The 12,980-nt window shown below is 40.4% G+C and overlaps 1 protein-coding gene across 5 annotated transcripts in view; it reads left to right on the plus strand.

Annotated features, from left to right (window-relative positions):
• The first annotated feature begins 782 nt into the window (after nt 1-782).
• Nucleotides 783-12,980, plus strand: part of NUP205 (nucleoporin 205) — a 76,227-nt gene continuing 64,029 nt past the window's right edge. For 2 of the 5 annotated variants that reach the window (XM_073327392.2, XM_073327394.2), the window contains exons 1-5: nt 785-933; nt 5,062-5,204; nt 6,379-6,550; nt 7,699-7,843; nt 9,216-9,375. In XM_073327392.2, the coding sequence (XP_073183493.1) occupies nt 906-933; nt 5,062-5,204; nt 6,379-6,550; nt 7,699-7,843; nt 9,216-9,375 (648 nt within the window). In that variant the 5' untranslated portion in view covers nt 785-905. Of the gene's footprint in view, nt 934-5,061; nt 5,205-6,378; nt 6,551-7,698; nt 7,844-9,215; nt 9,376-12,980 lie in introns of all 5 variants that reach the window. The other 3 variants (XM_073327396.2, XM_073327395.2, XM_073327393.2) reach the window with 3 other exon arrangements.

Below are 12,980 nucleotides of genomic sequence, written 5' to 3' on the forward strand. Positions count from 1 at the left end.
GGGCTATAGCCCACTTCATTGGATGCATAGAATGGAACATACAGTAAGATATATATATATATAAAAGTTGGAAGTTACCATACAAACTGTGAGAGGCTAATTAGTTAAGATGAGCTATTATCAGCAGGAAAAAAAAAATCTTTTGTAGTGATAATCAAGATGGGACATGAGGTCTGTTTTCCTGTCAGACATTGATCTAGTTTGTAACATTGCAGTCCAGCTTGTTAATATACATTCTAGTAAAAAAAAACCCAACCTTTTCTGAGAAAATTATAAAGGATCACATAGAGGAGGAAAGGTTGGTTATTGTGACTACTTAAACAGGTTATATTAATATAACCTTTGGAAATTCTAGTTTTTTTAATCAAATAGTTTATTTATTTATTAAACAGGACAGTAAGATAACACTTTTTTCCGATTCAAAGGTGGGTGAGTAGATTTTGTCCCTGGTGTGGTCCTTGTGCAAATATATATTTTTTAACGTTTTGCACATATGATAATGGGCTCACTAGTAATGTGGTTTTTTTATTGAGGAGAATAAAGGTCCTGAACACATTCATCCATCCTGTTTCACCTTGGGTGAAGAGTGTGGGGACAGATGGGCTATGTGGGAATTTTAGTTCAGTCGTTTGCATAATTTCATACAATCCAGAAATGAACTACAATTCCCAGCATGCATCGCGCTCTGCCCATGTAGACCCCGGCTTTCCAAGGCAGTCCTGCCCGGGGTGCGGCGTATAGTTTATAAACATATTAGGGACCCTCCCACTAGGGTTTTACGGGGAGTAGCGTTCCCTGTAGGCGGCGAGGAGAGTGATATTTCTAGGCAGGCAGCGCATTGGGCGCCCCAGCTCTTTCTGGGCCTCTCTGCGCCGGGGGCGCCTGCCTGTTCGTGGATTTCCAAAATGGCGGCGCTGTTGGCGGTAAATTCAGGTAAAACGAACCTCTGGCGAGGGCGGTTATCGGGGACGGCGCGGCACCGGCTCGTGCTCCCCCCCCATGGGCAGGCGGGGGCGCCCCGTCGGGGCCAGGAGCTCCTGGGGGGGGAGTGGAGGAGGCGCCGTCTGCGGCCCCTGTCCCCGCGCGGGGCCCCGCGGCTCCGGCCCGACGGGCGTGGGCGAGGCCCCGGCTGTTCCTGCCCCGCCCGTTTCTCGGAGTCTGGGTCCGGCAGCGGCTGCCGGGCGCCGTGTCCCCAGCTGGTAAAGAGCCTGCACCAGCGGCTCCCCCCGCGGCAGTCAAATAAATAGATGGAGGCTTGTTCTTTGCCTTTTGGTTTCTGAGCCCCGAGGGGCTCTCGGCCCTCCCCGCCACCCGGTTGTTCTCTGCAGCCGCCAAGGCTAGAGCCGCACCTCCAGCATGGAAATAAAAACTCTTGAGTCTCGCGTAATCACAAGAGTCCCGGAGCTGGAGCGCTAAGAAAAACAAAATGTGTCCCGAGTCAGCAAATCCTATGACAACAGTTAGGCTGCTGGTGAGCTGAGCCCACAGTTTATGGTGCTGACCAATGCTATCTCATTTCCTTGTAGTCCCCCGTCTGCTGAATCCATCTCTCGTTTCTTGTCTCACTCTTGGACTGTACACTGCTTGGTGCAGGGACTCTTTGTTCTTTTGCACAGCGCCTGGCATAACTGTGTTCTGGTCCAAGACTAGGGCTCCTAGCCACTATAGCAATATAAATAATGAAACTGTGAGAGTTGGCAACCTAGGTAACATGAGGAAGATGAGGTTTTGGGAGGCAGAACCCCCTGCTCCGTTGTGCTATCTGGTGTGTTCATTACTCCCTAATGGGTGCAGAGAGTTTCCCTCCAGCAGGTATATTTCCAACATCTAAACCCTAACCTTTTAGAAACAGCCCTACTCCTAAACTGGAAATAGCTGAACCAGATTTAGCCCCGTCCTATTAACACTTGAAGCCAATGGCAATACTCCCCCACTTAAAGTGAAGCGTGTACGTGTTTTAAGGATTGAGGCCATTGCATGTGGCTTATTTTTCATGAAGAAGAATCTTTGCTTTGATTTGAAATAAACTACTAAAACATCCTTGAGATTATGGGAGAGGATGATGGAGCTGCAGCTGGGTCCAGATGAACATGTGCATACAACACCATTCTCAATCCATCTTGTGGCGAGGACATGCTGTAATTCCCACCAGGGTACTGTTGGATCCTGCTCAGAGAATCCGTGCTTAGCTAAGAAATGGTGGAAATGTGCTCCTGTCTTTTTTGTCTTCTAGATGCTGTAGAGTGGAAAGCGCTTCACTCTCTAAAGGTTTTTTGTTCCCTTTCCCTGTTTTGGCTTCCCTCTTTTTTGAAAAAAGAAAAGGAGTACTTGTGGCACCTTAGAGACTAACCAATTTATTTGAGCATGAGCTTTCGTGAGCTACAGCTCACTTCATCGGATGCATACCGTGGAAACTACAGAAGTGCTGGAAGTGGCCCAACTTGATGATCACTTTAGATAAGCTATTACCAGCAGGACAGTGGGGTGGGAGGAGGTATTGTTTCATGGTCTCTGTGTGTATATAATGTCTTCCGCAGTTTCCACGGTATGCATCCGATGAAGTGAGCTGTAGCTCACGAAAGCTCATGCTCAAATAAATTGGTTAGTCTCTAAGGTGCCACAAGTACTCCTTTTCTTTTTGCGAATACAGACTAACACGGCTGTTACTCTGAAACCTCTTTTTTGAGCTTCCCTTTTTTGTCTTCCCCTGTTTCTTTCCCATATTCACAGAATTTGGTGTTTTCCTCCAGCTGTCACAGAGCAAAATAGACATGGTTGGGCTCCATTTTCTGCTGTTTCCAAGACTGTTTAGAAATAATGAAACAGATCAGAATTGTCAGTTTCATTCTGCTACTACTTTCACTGGTTGGCTAAGGTGAACTGCTAGTTGGACTTAAACTAAATTGATATAGGCCTTGTGTAAACTGACGAACATGTTTGTAGAGGTTGCATTGGTTTAACTAAAGCTATGTCTTCACTGCAAAAAAGTATCGCTATCTCAGTGTAAACTCATGGTGGAGACAAGGCATGGGTAGTTCATTCCTCGAGTAGTTAGTCGAAGTAAACCCCAGGTTGCCAATATAAAGTTGACCTCTACTAGTAACACTGAGTTTAAATGTTTCAGAGTGGTAGCCATGTTAGTCTGTATCAGCAGAAAGAACGAGGAGCACTTGTGGCACCTTAGAGACCCACAAAAGGTTATGCTCAAATACATTTGTTCGTCTCTAAGGTGCCATAAGTATTCCTCATTCTTTCTGCTGATACAGACTATATGTGCCTTGTCTCCACTATGAGTTTACACTGAGATAGTTTACGCTGAGGTCGTTACACCTTTTTGCAGTGAAAGCAAAGCCTAACCCAGTTTTAGTTAAAGTATTTCAAGTTGTGTGTGTAGACAAGGCATTTGATTGAAAGCTCTTTGGGGCAGAGACCATCTTTATGTTAGATGTGTTGTGCAGTACCTAGCATAGTGGGGCCCTGATCCTTGATTTGGTGGCCTCTAGGCATACTGCAATACAAATAATAATACAGTAGGTACTCTTGGTGGTGATTTGTTTTGGGAAGAATATGTAAATTGTTTCAGGAATATCAGATATATCTAGCAAATGAAACTTTGACATTTCTGTTAGATTGGTAGCTGGTTATTTGGAGAGGTTTTTTTTTTAACCATCAGAATACTAGATTATACTCTGTAGGCAGGAATTATTTACCAAATATCATGCCTTCAGACTGTTTCCAGTTTTACTATCTAGACTGAAGAATGATTCTGCATTATGGTATCAGTGTTTGAATATTAAGTTTGCTGTTGATAGATAATGTAGGATGCTGTTTTTTGTGTATGTGCTGGTGAAAGAAAGTAAGTAAACTTTTAGTGTAAGTTTCCTAAATTCCTCCCTGTGCAAAGAAACTTTGATCCAGAATGATATCCTTTCTAATGTGGAGAGATCGCTCATCCTCAATGCTAAATTCAGATATAGCATTTCCAAGCAAAACTTGTGCCAGTGGCAACAAGTGAAGGAGGAGAGTTGGATTATAGAATAGGGTCTGAGACTTGGCCTAAATAACAATTGGTAACACAGGGTAGCTTCCAAAAATAACCCTTATGAAAAGCATCTCAGTGTACTAAGTTAATGCTGCTTCATTAATCTTTTTGTATTGTAAAACAAATTCATATTTGTATAACTGACCTTTTTATTGCTGTAGAGGATGAACATGTATTATCTAGTCCTAAGGATTTATGTATAAAATATTAATAGCCAGAATTTACACCTCTGTCAGATGTTGATCAATACAATGCTTTCTTAGGTTTTTTTTTTTGTTTTTTTTTGTTTACTGTATTTCTCAATCTCCTGTCATGTGGTATGGCAGCAACAAACATCAGGGAAAAAAACTTATTAATATAGTACAATCTGGTGAATAAAAATCACCTTGTAAACTGTATTTCTGTTAAAATCAGAAAAGGTTGACAACATTTGAAAGGTTATATATAACTTAATAGCTTAACAAAATGTTTTACATAGAGAGAGATGTAATAATAAATCAAATATGACAGAGCACTGTTGTTCATGTATAGTTTCTGATATTGTTGATTTTGTTCCATTTTGGTTTGTTGTATCAACAGCTGAAAACAGGAAGCTCGCTTTGCCTCACTTGATTCTGGTGCACTCTTCAACCCTTACTTATCCCAGTAGTCCTGCTGAAGTTGATAGGATGCCGGATCAGGCCTATATCTGTAACAAATATGTCTGTGTAAAGAAAATATGGTTCCAGAATTTATCAATTGTCATCTTCATCTCTTCTCCACTCCCTGTCCCCTCCCTGCCCAATCCAAGGAGATTTCCACCTCCCAATATAAGAAAAGCATTGTCTTTATTCAGTGGCATATTCTCATTTTGGATGTAAAAGATTTGTTTGCATAACTTCCCGTGTTTTCACGTTGAGACTATGCAGTAAATGTAAATAATAGTCTGTTTCTAGAATGTACTGTGTGGAGAAATAATCTTTCCTCTACTCTTCCCACTTACAATACGATTTTTTTTTTCAAACCTTTTTTCTTTTTAGCTGCCAGTTTGTGGGGTCCATACAAGGACATCTGGCAAACAGTGGTAAATGGTATCTGGAAAAGGCAACCTGAAGCCATCCATCTCCTGGACCAGGTTTTAAAGAAACACAAACCTGACTTTATCTCACTGTACAGAAATCCGGTAATTAACTAACTTTTTCTCTTTTGTAGTGGGTTGGGGAGAGACTAGTGTGCTTTGTTTGTCTTGACTTTTTTTCTTTCCTTTTTTAAGATTAGCCCCAACCTCAAAGAGTGATTATCCTGTGTTTTATATTTATCCAGTGCCTTGCACAATGGGGTCGCAATACTGGTTGGAACCTTTAGGTGCTATAAGAATAAAAATTACTTGAAAGAGTCTTATTATTTATCTGGCTTCTTTTGCAATTGAGCACTTAAATAATTTAATGTTGATCATAATTTTGTTTCATTGGTTTTCAAACAGACTGTTTGCAGAGGGATACTTTATTTATCCATCACAATACCCTCTGCTCAGTCAATTGAGTGCTGATGGGTTTTTCTATTTGATCCAGGCTTCTGAGATGGAGCACATAATTATTTCTTCCTGTGTTTTTTCCATGCTTATGATGCAGTTACTTAAGCATGCCAGCAGGCAAAACAGGTAACAATCTGAAAATAAAAAGCATACGGGATGCTCCTCCTGAAAATTGTGGGATGAAGTGGAAAAACCCATTTAGCACTTGACTGATGGAGGAGTAGATATCTGTTTAAAAATAACATTACAGTAAGGAAAAAATATCTTTCCTGCAACATTTATGGTTGAAGTTTTCATTTTTATTTGTAAAGTTGATAGGTTGAAGACTTTAGTCACATATAAGATCTTGTTTCTCTACATTTTAGCAGTTGACCGACATCCAAAAAAGGAATAATATATTATTTGTAAAACTATTTATTCTTTAACAGTTTCTCATCAACATTCATGCTGTCTTTCCTCAAGGTTAGATCAGTTTCTGATGGGAAAATTCCTGTTGGGAATATATCAAAAGCTACTTTGAGAGCTTAAATAATTCTAAGTAAAGTAAGCTCCAGCACTGATGATATAAGATCATTTTTGGTGTAGCCTCACAAGAAGCCTTGCTCTGCATTACACTGTGAAATAACTTTGAGGACACCTTTACTACCTGAATATAAAAAATATAGGCAATGCTTGTGATGAAAGCCTAACATGTCAGAGTGGTAGTTGTAAAGAAGAATTAATGTGAGAAGCTTTGCTTGCTCTCTGATCAGCTTTGACAGAAATGAATAATTGTTCCGCATCTTGCCATTTTGGGAACTTCTGTTACTTATTTCTTTTATAGCCAAAGAATGTGCAACAGCATGAGAAGATTCAGAAGGCAAGTACTGAAGGGGTTGCCATCCAGGGTCAGCAGGGTACCAGACTTTTGCCAGAGCAGCTCATTAGAGAAGCCTTTATCCTGAGTGACCTCTTTGATATTGGAGAGCTGGCAGCTGTTGAGCTCCTTCTAGCTGGTAAGGAGGCACTGAACTGAGGGGACAATAGTTTCATTGAACGCTAAATACATCCTGAGAGTTGGGGCAATTCAATTCCTACAGGCTTCTTATTGGAACTACTCGTTTATTTAGAGCTAAGCACATGTTTAAATGCTCTGTTGGATTAGGGCTTTAGTGTCCAACTCTGTAAGATGTTCATAAAGATCTAAAATGATTCCTAGTACTGTAATGCGGTAGAAAAATAATATTTTGAATCCATTAAATTATTTTAGTCAGTCATTGTAAAAGGGGAAATAATCTATAGTGAGCTCTCAATCAAGATTGTTAGTTACTTTGGACAAGCAATTTATCACTGGATTCAAGAAATAATTGATTACTTATAGCTGATTATTAATTTCTCCATAAAACAATGTAGTAGTGAATCATTTTGTGACGTGTGTGTTAATTGTACTATAAGCTTATGGCTGTACTGTGTACCATGACATAGAAGCTGATGCTCAGGATATGAGTAATATGATTGCAAGTAATCCACATTATCTGACAGGCAGAAAAGTGATGATGTTTGTGAATTCTCTTTAACTTGAAGTCTTTAAATCATGATTTGAGGATGTCAGTAATTCAGCCAGAGGTTATGGGTCTATTACATGAGGGGGTGGGTGAAGTTCTGTGGCCTCCAGTGTGCAGGAAGGCAGACTAGATGATCATCATAATCTCTTCTGACTTTAAAGTCTGTTTTTTAAAAAATCTATTCCATTAGGAATCATTATCCGCTACTTTGTCACATCTGATATGAGTTTTTTGAATATGCCTATTTTTATTAAATGTGGATATGACCTTGCTGGTAAAATGTTGGTCACCTGTGAGAGGTCATCATGAAGTTCTGAAGCAAATTAAACAAAATTGGAAATTAAGGTTTTCTGTCTGAATGAGCACTGAAAAACTGACTTTTAAGTACAATTACACTGCACAAGCAAAGGACAATAGCAGTTTATGAGGGTAAGATAAATATTTGTTTTCAAATATAATTTGGACTCAGAGTTTTGTTATAGGCTTGTTGTACTTCTATTTAAAAAAAATAAGATGATCAAATACAAAGATGTGATTGATTACGTATGTTGAGGGTTGTTTTTTTTTTTTTTGGTGGTTCTATATTTTTAATTCTGTAGGGGAGCACCAGCAACCTCATTTTCCTGGCCTTACAAGGGGTTTAGTGGCAGTTCTTTTGTACTGGGATGGAAAGAGATGCATTGCCAATTCACTGCGAGCCCTCATCCAGTCACGGCGGGGCAAGACATGGACACTGGAACTCAGGTCTGTCTTTTAGTTACGTTTGGGACTTGGATGTGAGGCATGCTAAAAAGCTCTGTGTGTTGGCCACTGATGGCTTCTAGGCTGGTTAGTTTTTGGGGGTGTAAGAATTTTCAGATTTGTTCGCTATACCTTGATGGTGTTGCTTTCATGTCTTTTCAGCACAGTATTCTTCCATATTTTAAAAAGAAAAGGAGTACTAGTGGCACCTTAGAGACTAACCAATTTATCTGAGCAAAGCTTTCGTGAGCTACAGCTCACTTCATCGGATGCATTCACAAATACAGACTAACATGGCTGCTACTCTGAAACCTTCCATATTTTAAATACATTTTATTGATTACCTGGGATTCCCCTTTTCTTCTGCTCCTGTATAGCCCTTCACCTTCTGGCTCTGTGTTGTGGCAAGTGCTGCTCCCTTAAGAGCCAGTTAATGCTGCTCCAAGCACTGACAAGTGGTAGTCACTCAAGCATGTTGTGAAGTGCTTGTGTCCACTACGCAGACTGAGTTCTCTGCCTTTGCAAGACTCCTAGCTCTTACAGTCTGGGAAGCAGAGAAATTTTAACTTATTTCTATTTAAATGCAAATTTTATTGTAGAAATTAATATGTGCATGTGAGGTACTCTTGGTGAAATACAAAACAAATACAGTATACAGTATATAGTAGAAGCATACCTTGGCTGGTCGACTCCATGTATACTAACATAGTTTGTATTGAGTTGGGATATAGTGTAATCACAAATACCCTAGTGTAATAGGGATGATCAATTTATGGATAACTCACTGGAGTGGTGGGGCTATGGAAATTTGCCCAGTTGCAAGGATTGCTGAGGAAGAGAAGTCTGTAGAATGTGAATGTGGGCATTGTTACTTACAGTGAAGGTAATGGAGGAATTACAAAGGTGCATGGCCCTGGGAAGATGCAAAGCGGGCGCGCAGCCCTGGCTGCAGCCCCGCCAAGCCCGGGATGCTGCCGGGCAAGGGCGCACTGCTCAGGAAACTGCAGGGCTGAGGTACACGGCCGCGGCTGCAGCCACTGCCAAGCCGGGACACTGCTGGGCAGGAGCACACGGCCCTGGCTGCAGCCGCTGCCAAGCTCGGGACGACGCGGGGCTAGGGCACACATCCCTGGCAGAAGCCCCGGGGCTGGGGCTGCAGGGTCCTTGTTCCTACTAGCCCCAGTTGCAGGGCAGGGGCGCACAGTCCCACCTGAAGCGTAGATGTCATGGAGGTCCGGTGAAGTCACGGAATCCATGACTGTTGTGACTTCCGTTGACTAAATCATAGCCTTGTTCATCACATTTCTTCTACTGTGGTCAGGAATAGCATTATTTGTTGTTTCAGTTGTTAATACGTTGTGTCTCTTCATTTTAGCACAGAGTTGGTGTCCATGACAACACGCTTTACAGATGAGCTGATGGAGCAGGGTTTGACTCAGAAGATCCTAAATCTGGTATCTCATATCAATGTGAACAGTGAGTTTGAGAAACTACAAAGGGAGCGAGGTCTGGGCAGTGAGAAACATCGCAAAGAGGTAAGAGAATCACTTCGGCAAATTACTGCAAAGATTAAAATGTAGTTATAATCCCCTGCAGAATATTTTGTTTTAAATTTGTGGGTCTTCTCTGAAATAAAATCTCATTGGCAGTTTGTTTATTTCTTTTTAAGTTATACTCTGGTTTTAGATAATTTTCTCCTCATTTGCTACTTCTTCCACTTACTGATTGAGGGCAGGGTCCAAGACATTCTGGAGATCAGCTGGTGAGCAGAGACTGATCAACCAGACGGTTCCAGCTTTCAGGGTGGGACACTATATCAAATAAAAGAGGATTCAGTTTGAGGAAGCAGGAACTTGTGGCCGTAGTTGTGTTTGGATGGTGAGAAAAGAACTAATGAAGACTATATGCTGCAGCTTTCAGGAGTAAAAAACCAAGGATTAAAAAAGCCAACATTGTGGTTTCTGATAGTAGTTGCAGACAGGGACTGCTGAGGTAAATCAAAAGCTCTCTCTCAGCCTGCTGATCCACTGCTGATACTCTTGTCATCTCCTTCCCTTGCTTGTGATTCTAGCTTCTTTCCTTCCCTCAGATCTGCTGGTGGGTTGTAGTGGCATCTTTCTCCCCTGTCTCCAAAATTACCGATGATGATTTTTATTTTCCTTCGCTCTGCTTCTTCATCCTTTGTCACTGGATGAGGTATTGTGAATAACTTGGCTTCCCCAGTTCAGGGGGTGGGTTTCTGCCTGCTTGTCCTGCACGAATTCCCCTACTCTTTACCAGAGCAGCCCCTCTCTACCTTCAGCAAAGTAGTAGAAGCAAGGACAACAGAAGAGCAAATTAAATATAAAGATATAGCATAAAATCTAGAACACAAAGTAATTTTTTTTTTTTTTACTTTAAGCACTACAAATAAAAAAAAAAAAAGAGGGGGATTAAAAATGGAGAACTGTATTTCAAAAATAAATAAAACAGGACAAAATAGGGTCCAGTCATTTAAGCATATTTTGTATATCCAGCTGTGTTAAATTTAATTTGGCAAGATATACCTCTAATAGTAAATACTGAAAAGTACTTGAAAATAGAGTGCTCATTTCTGCACCCTTGAGAGTTCTTGTGCATGTAGCCACTGTCTGCAATGGGAAGTGGATCAGACCCAAACTTTAACATTACAATTTTTTTTTCTGTGCTTACTGCTCATAGTGACAGTCCTTCTGGAAAGTATAATAATATATGGTCTTGGCAGTTTGGGGGCCTAAAGCAAGGAGCTAGTCTCTCATCTACTTCGATGTTACTCCAGGAATCATGTAAAGAACAATGATATTTACATTAAATGTTTTGTATGAATGTTAAACCAACATTAAAGCAGATTAGAAAATGTATTTCAGACCTTTGCTTCCTTCCATATACAATTTTACAGATGATACTCCAGAATATTCTACATATTAATTAAAACTGATATTATACTCAACTATAATATGCATACATGCACAAATCCATTGGTATATTGAAAGATTATCTAATCAATTTTTCACTATTAATAAAAATACATGCACAATAAAAATGGGACATTGGCAGATGGTTAGTTTTCGTATTTTACCGGTGAGCATGTGTCAGGTACAGTTTAGGAACTCTTAAAATACAGCCAAATGAAATCTGATTTTTACTGAGTGACCCAAAGGCACCAAATCAGTGAAGTAGGGGGAATATTCCAGATTTGAACTCTCTGTCCCCTTTGGCTGATATACAAAAGCTATTCAAATACACGATGGACTTTGGGGGAGTCTGTTACAGATAAAATGCATAAAAACATAAAGAATGGCCATACAGGGTCAGGCCAATGGTCCATCTAGCCCAGTATCCTGTCTTCCCACAGTGGCCAATGCCAGATGCTTCAGAGCAAACAAACAGAACAGGGAAATTATAGAGTGAGCCATCCTTTGTTGTCTAGTCCCAGCTTCTGGTAGTCGGAGATTTAGGGATACCCAGAGGGTGGGGTTGTGTTCTGGACCATCTTAGCTATTGCTGGACCTATCCTCTATGAACTTATATAATTTTTTTAACCTGGTTATACTTTTGCCCTTCACAACATCCTCTGGCAAGAAGTTCCACAGGTGGATTGCATTTTGTGAAACACTTCCGTATGTTTGTTTTAAACCTGCTGCCTATTAATTTTATTGGATGACCCTCTGGTTCTTGTGTTATGTGAAGGAGTAAATAACACTTTCACTTTCTCCACATCAGTCATGATTTTATAGACCTCTATCATATCCCCTCTTAGTTACCTCTCTTCTAAGATGAACAGACCCAGTCTTTTTAATCTCTATTCATATGGAAGCTGTTCCATACACCTAATCATGTTTGTAGCCCTTCTCTGTACCTTTTCCAGTTATAATATATCTCTTTTAAGCTGGTGAAGACTGCTCGCAGCTCTGGTCAAGTTGTGGTGTACCATGTATTTATATAGTGTCATGATATTTTTATGTCTTTTTATCTATCCCGTTCCTAATGGTTCCTAACATTCTGTTAGCTCTTTTTGACTGTTAGCTGTGCATTGAACAGATTTTTCAGAGAATTATCCGTGATGACTCCAAGATCTCTCTCTCTCTCGAGTGGTAACACCTAATTTAGACTCCATCGTTTTGTACGTATTAGTTGGGATTATTTTTTCCAGTGTGCATTACTTTGCATTTATCAGCATTGAATTTCATCTGCCATTTTGTTGACCAGTCACTCACTTTAGGGAGATCCTTTTGTAACTCTTCACAGTCAGCTTTGGACTTAACCATCTGGAGTAACTTTGTATTATCTGTGTATTTTTGCCACCTCACTGTGTTCCCCCTTTTTTGGATCACTTATGAATAAGTTGAACAGCACTGGTTCCAGTAAAGATTCTTGGGGGATCCTCTGTTTAACTCTCTTCTTTGTGAAAATGGACCATTTATTCCTACCCTTTGTTTCCTATCTTTTAACCAGTTACTAATGCATGAAAGGACCTTCCTTCTCATCCCATGACTGCTTTACTCTACTTAAGCCTTTGGTGGGGACTTTTGTCAAAGGCTTTTTGAAAAGTCCAAGTTCACTCTATCCACTGGATTACTCTTGTTCCCATGCTTGTTGACACCTTCAAAGAATTCTAATAGATTGATGAGGCATGATTTCCCTTCACAAAAGCCATGTTTGACTCTTCCCTAATATATTGTGTTCATCTGTTTGTCTGATGATTCTGTTCTTTACTATAGTTTCAACTAATTTGCCTGGTGGTGAAGTTAGGCTTACCGGCCTGCAATTGCTAGAATTGCCTCTGGAGCCTTTTAAAAAAAAAAAAAAATCAGCGTGACATTAGCTGTCTTCCAGTCATTTGGTACAGAGCTGATGTACGTGATACGTTACACACCAGTTATTAGTAATTTTGTATTTGAGTTCCTTCAGAACTCTGGGTGAATACCACCTGGTCCTGGTGACTTACTACTGTTTAATTTATCACTTTGTTCCAAAACCACCTCTGTTGACACCTCAATCTGAGACTGTTCCTCAGATTTGTCGGCTAAAAAGAATGGCTCAGGTGTGGAAAATTCCCTTAAATTCTCTGCAATGGAAAGAATTCATTTATCTTCTCCACAACAGCCTTGAGCGCTTCTTT

Source organism: Lepidochelys kempii, chromosome 1 (assembly GCF_965140285.1).
Source record: "Lepidochelys kempii isolate rLepKem1 chromosome 1, rLepKem1.hap1, whole genome shotgun sequence".
NCBI lineage: Eukaryota > Metazoa > Chordata > Testudines > Cheloniidae > Lepidochelys > Lepidochelys kempii.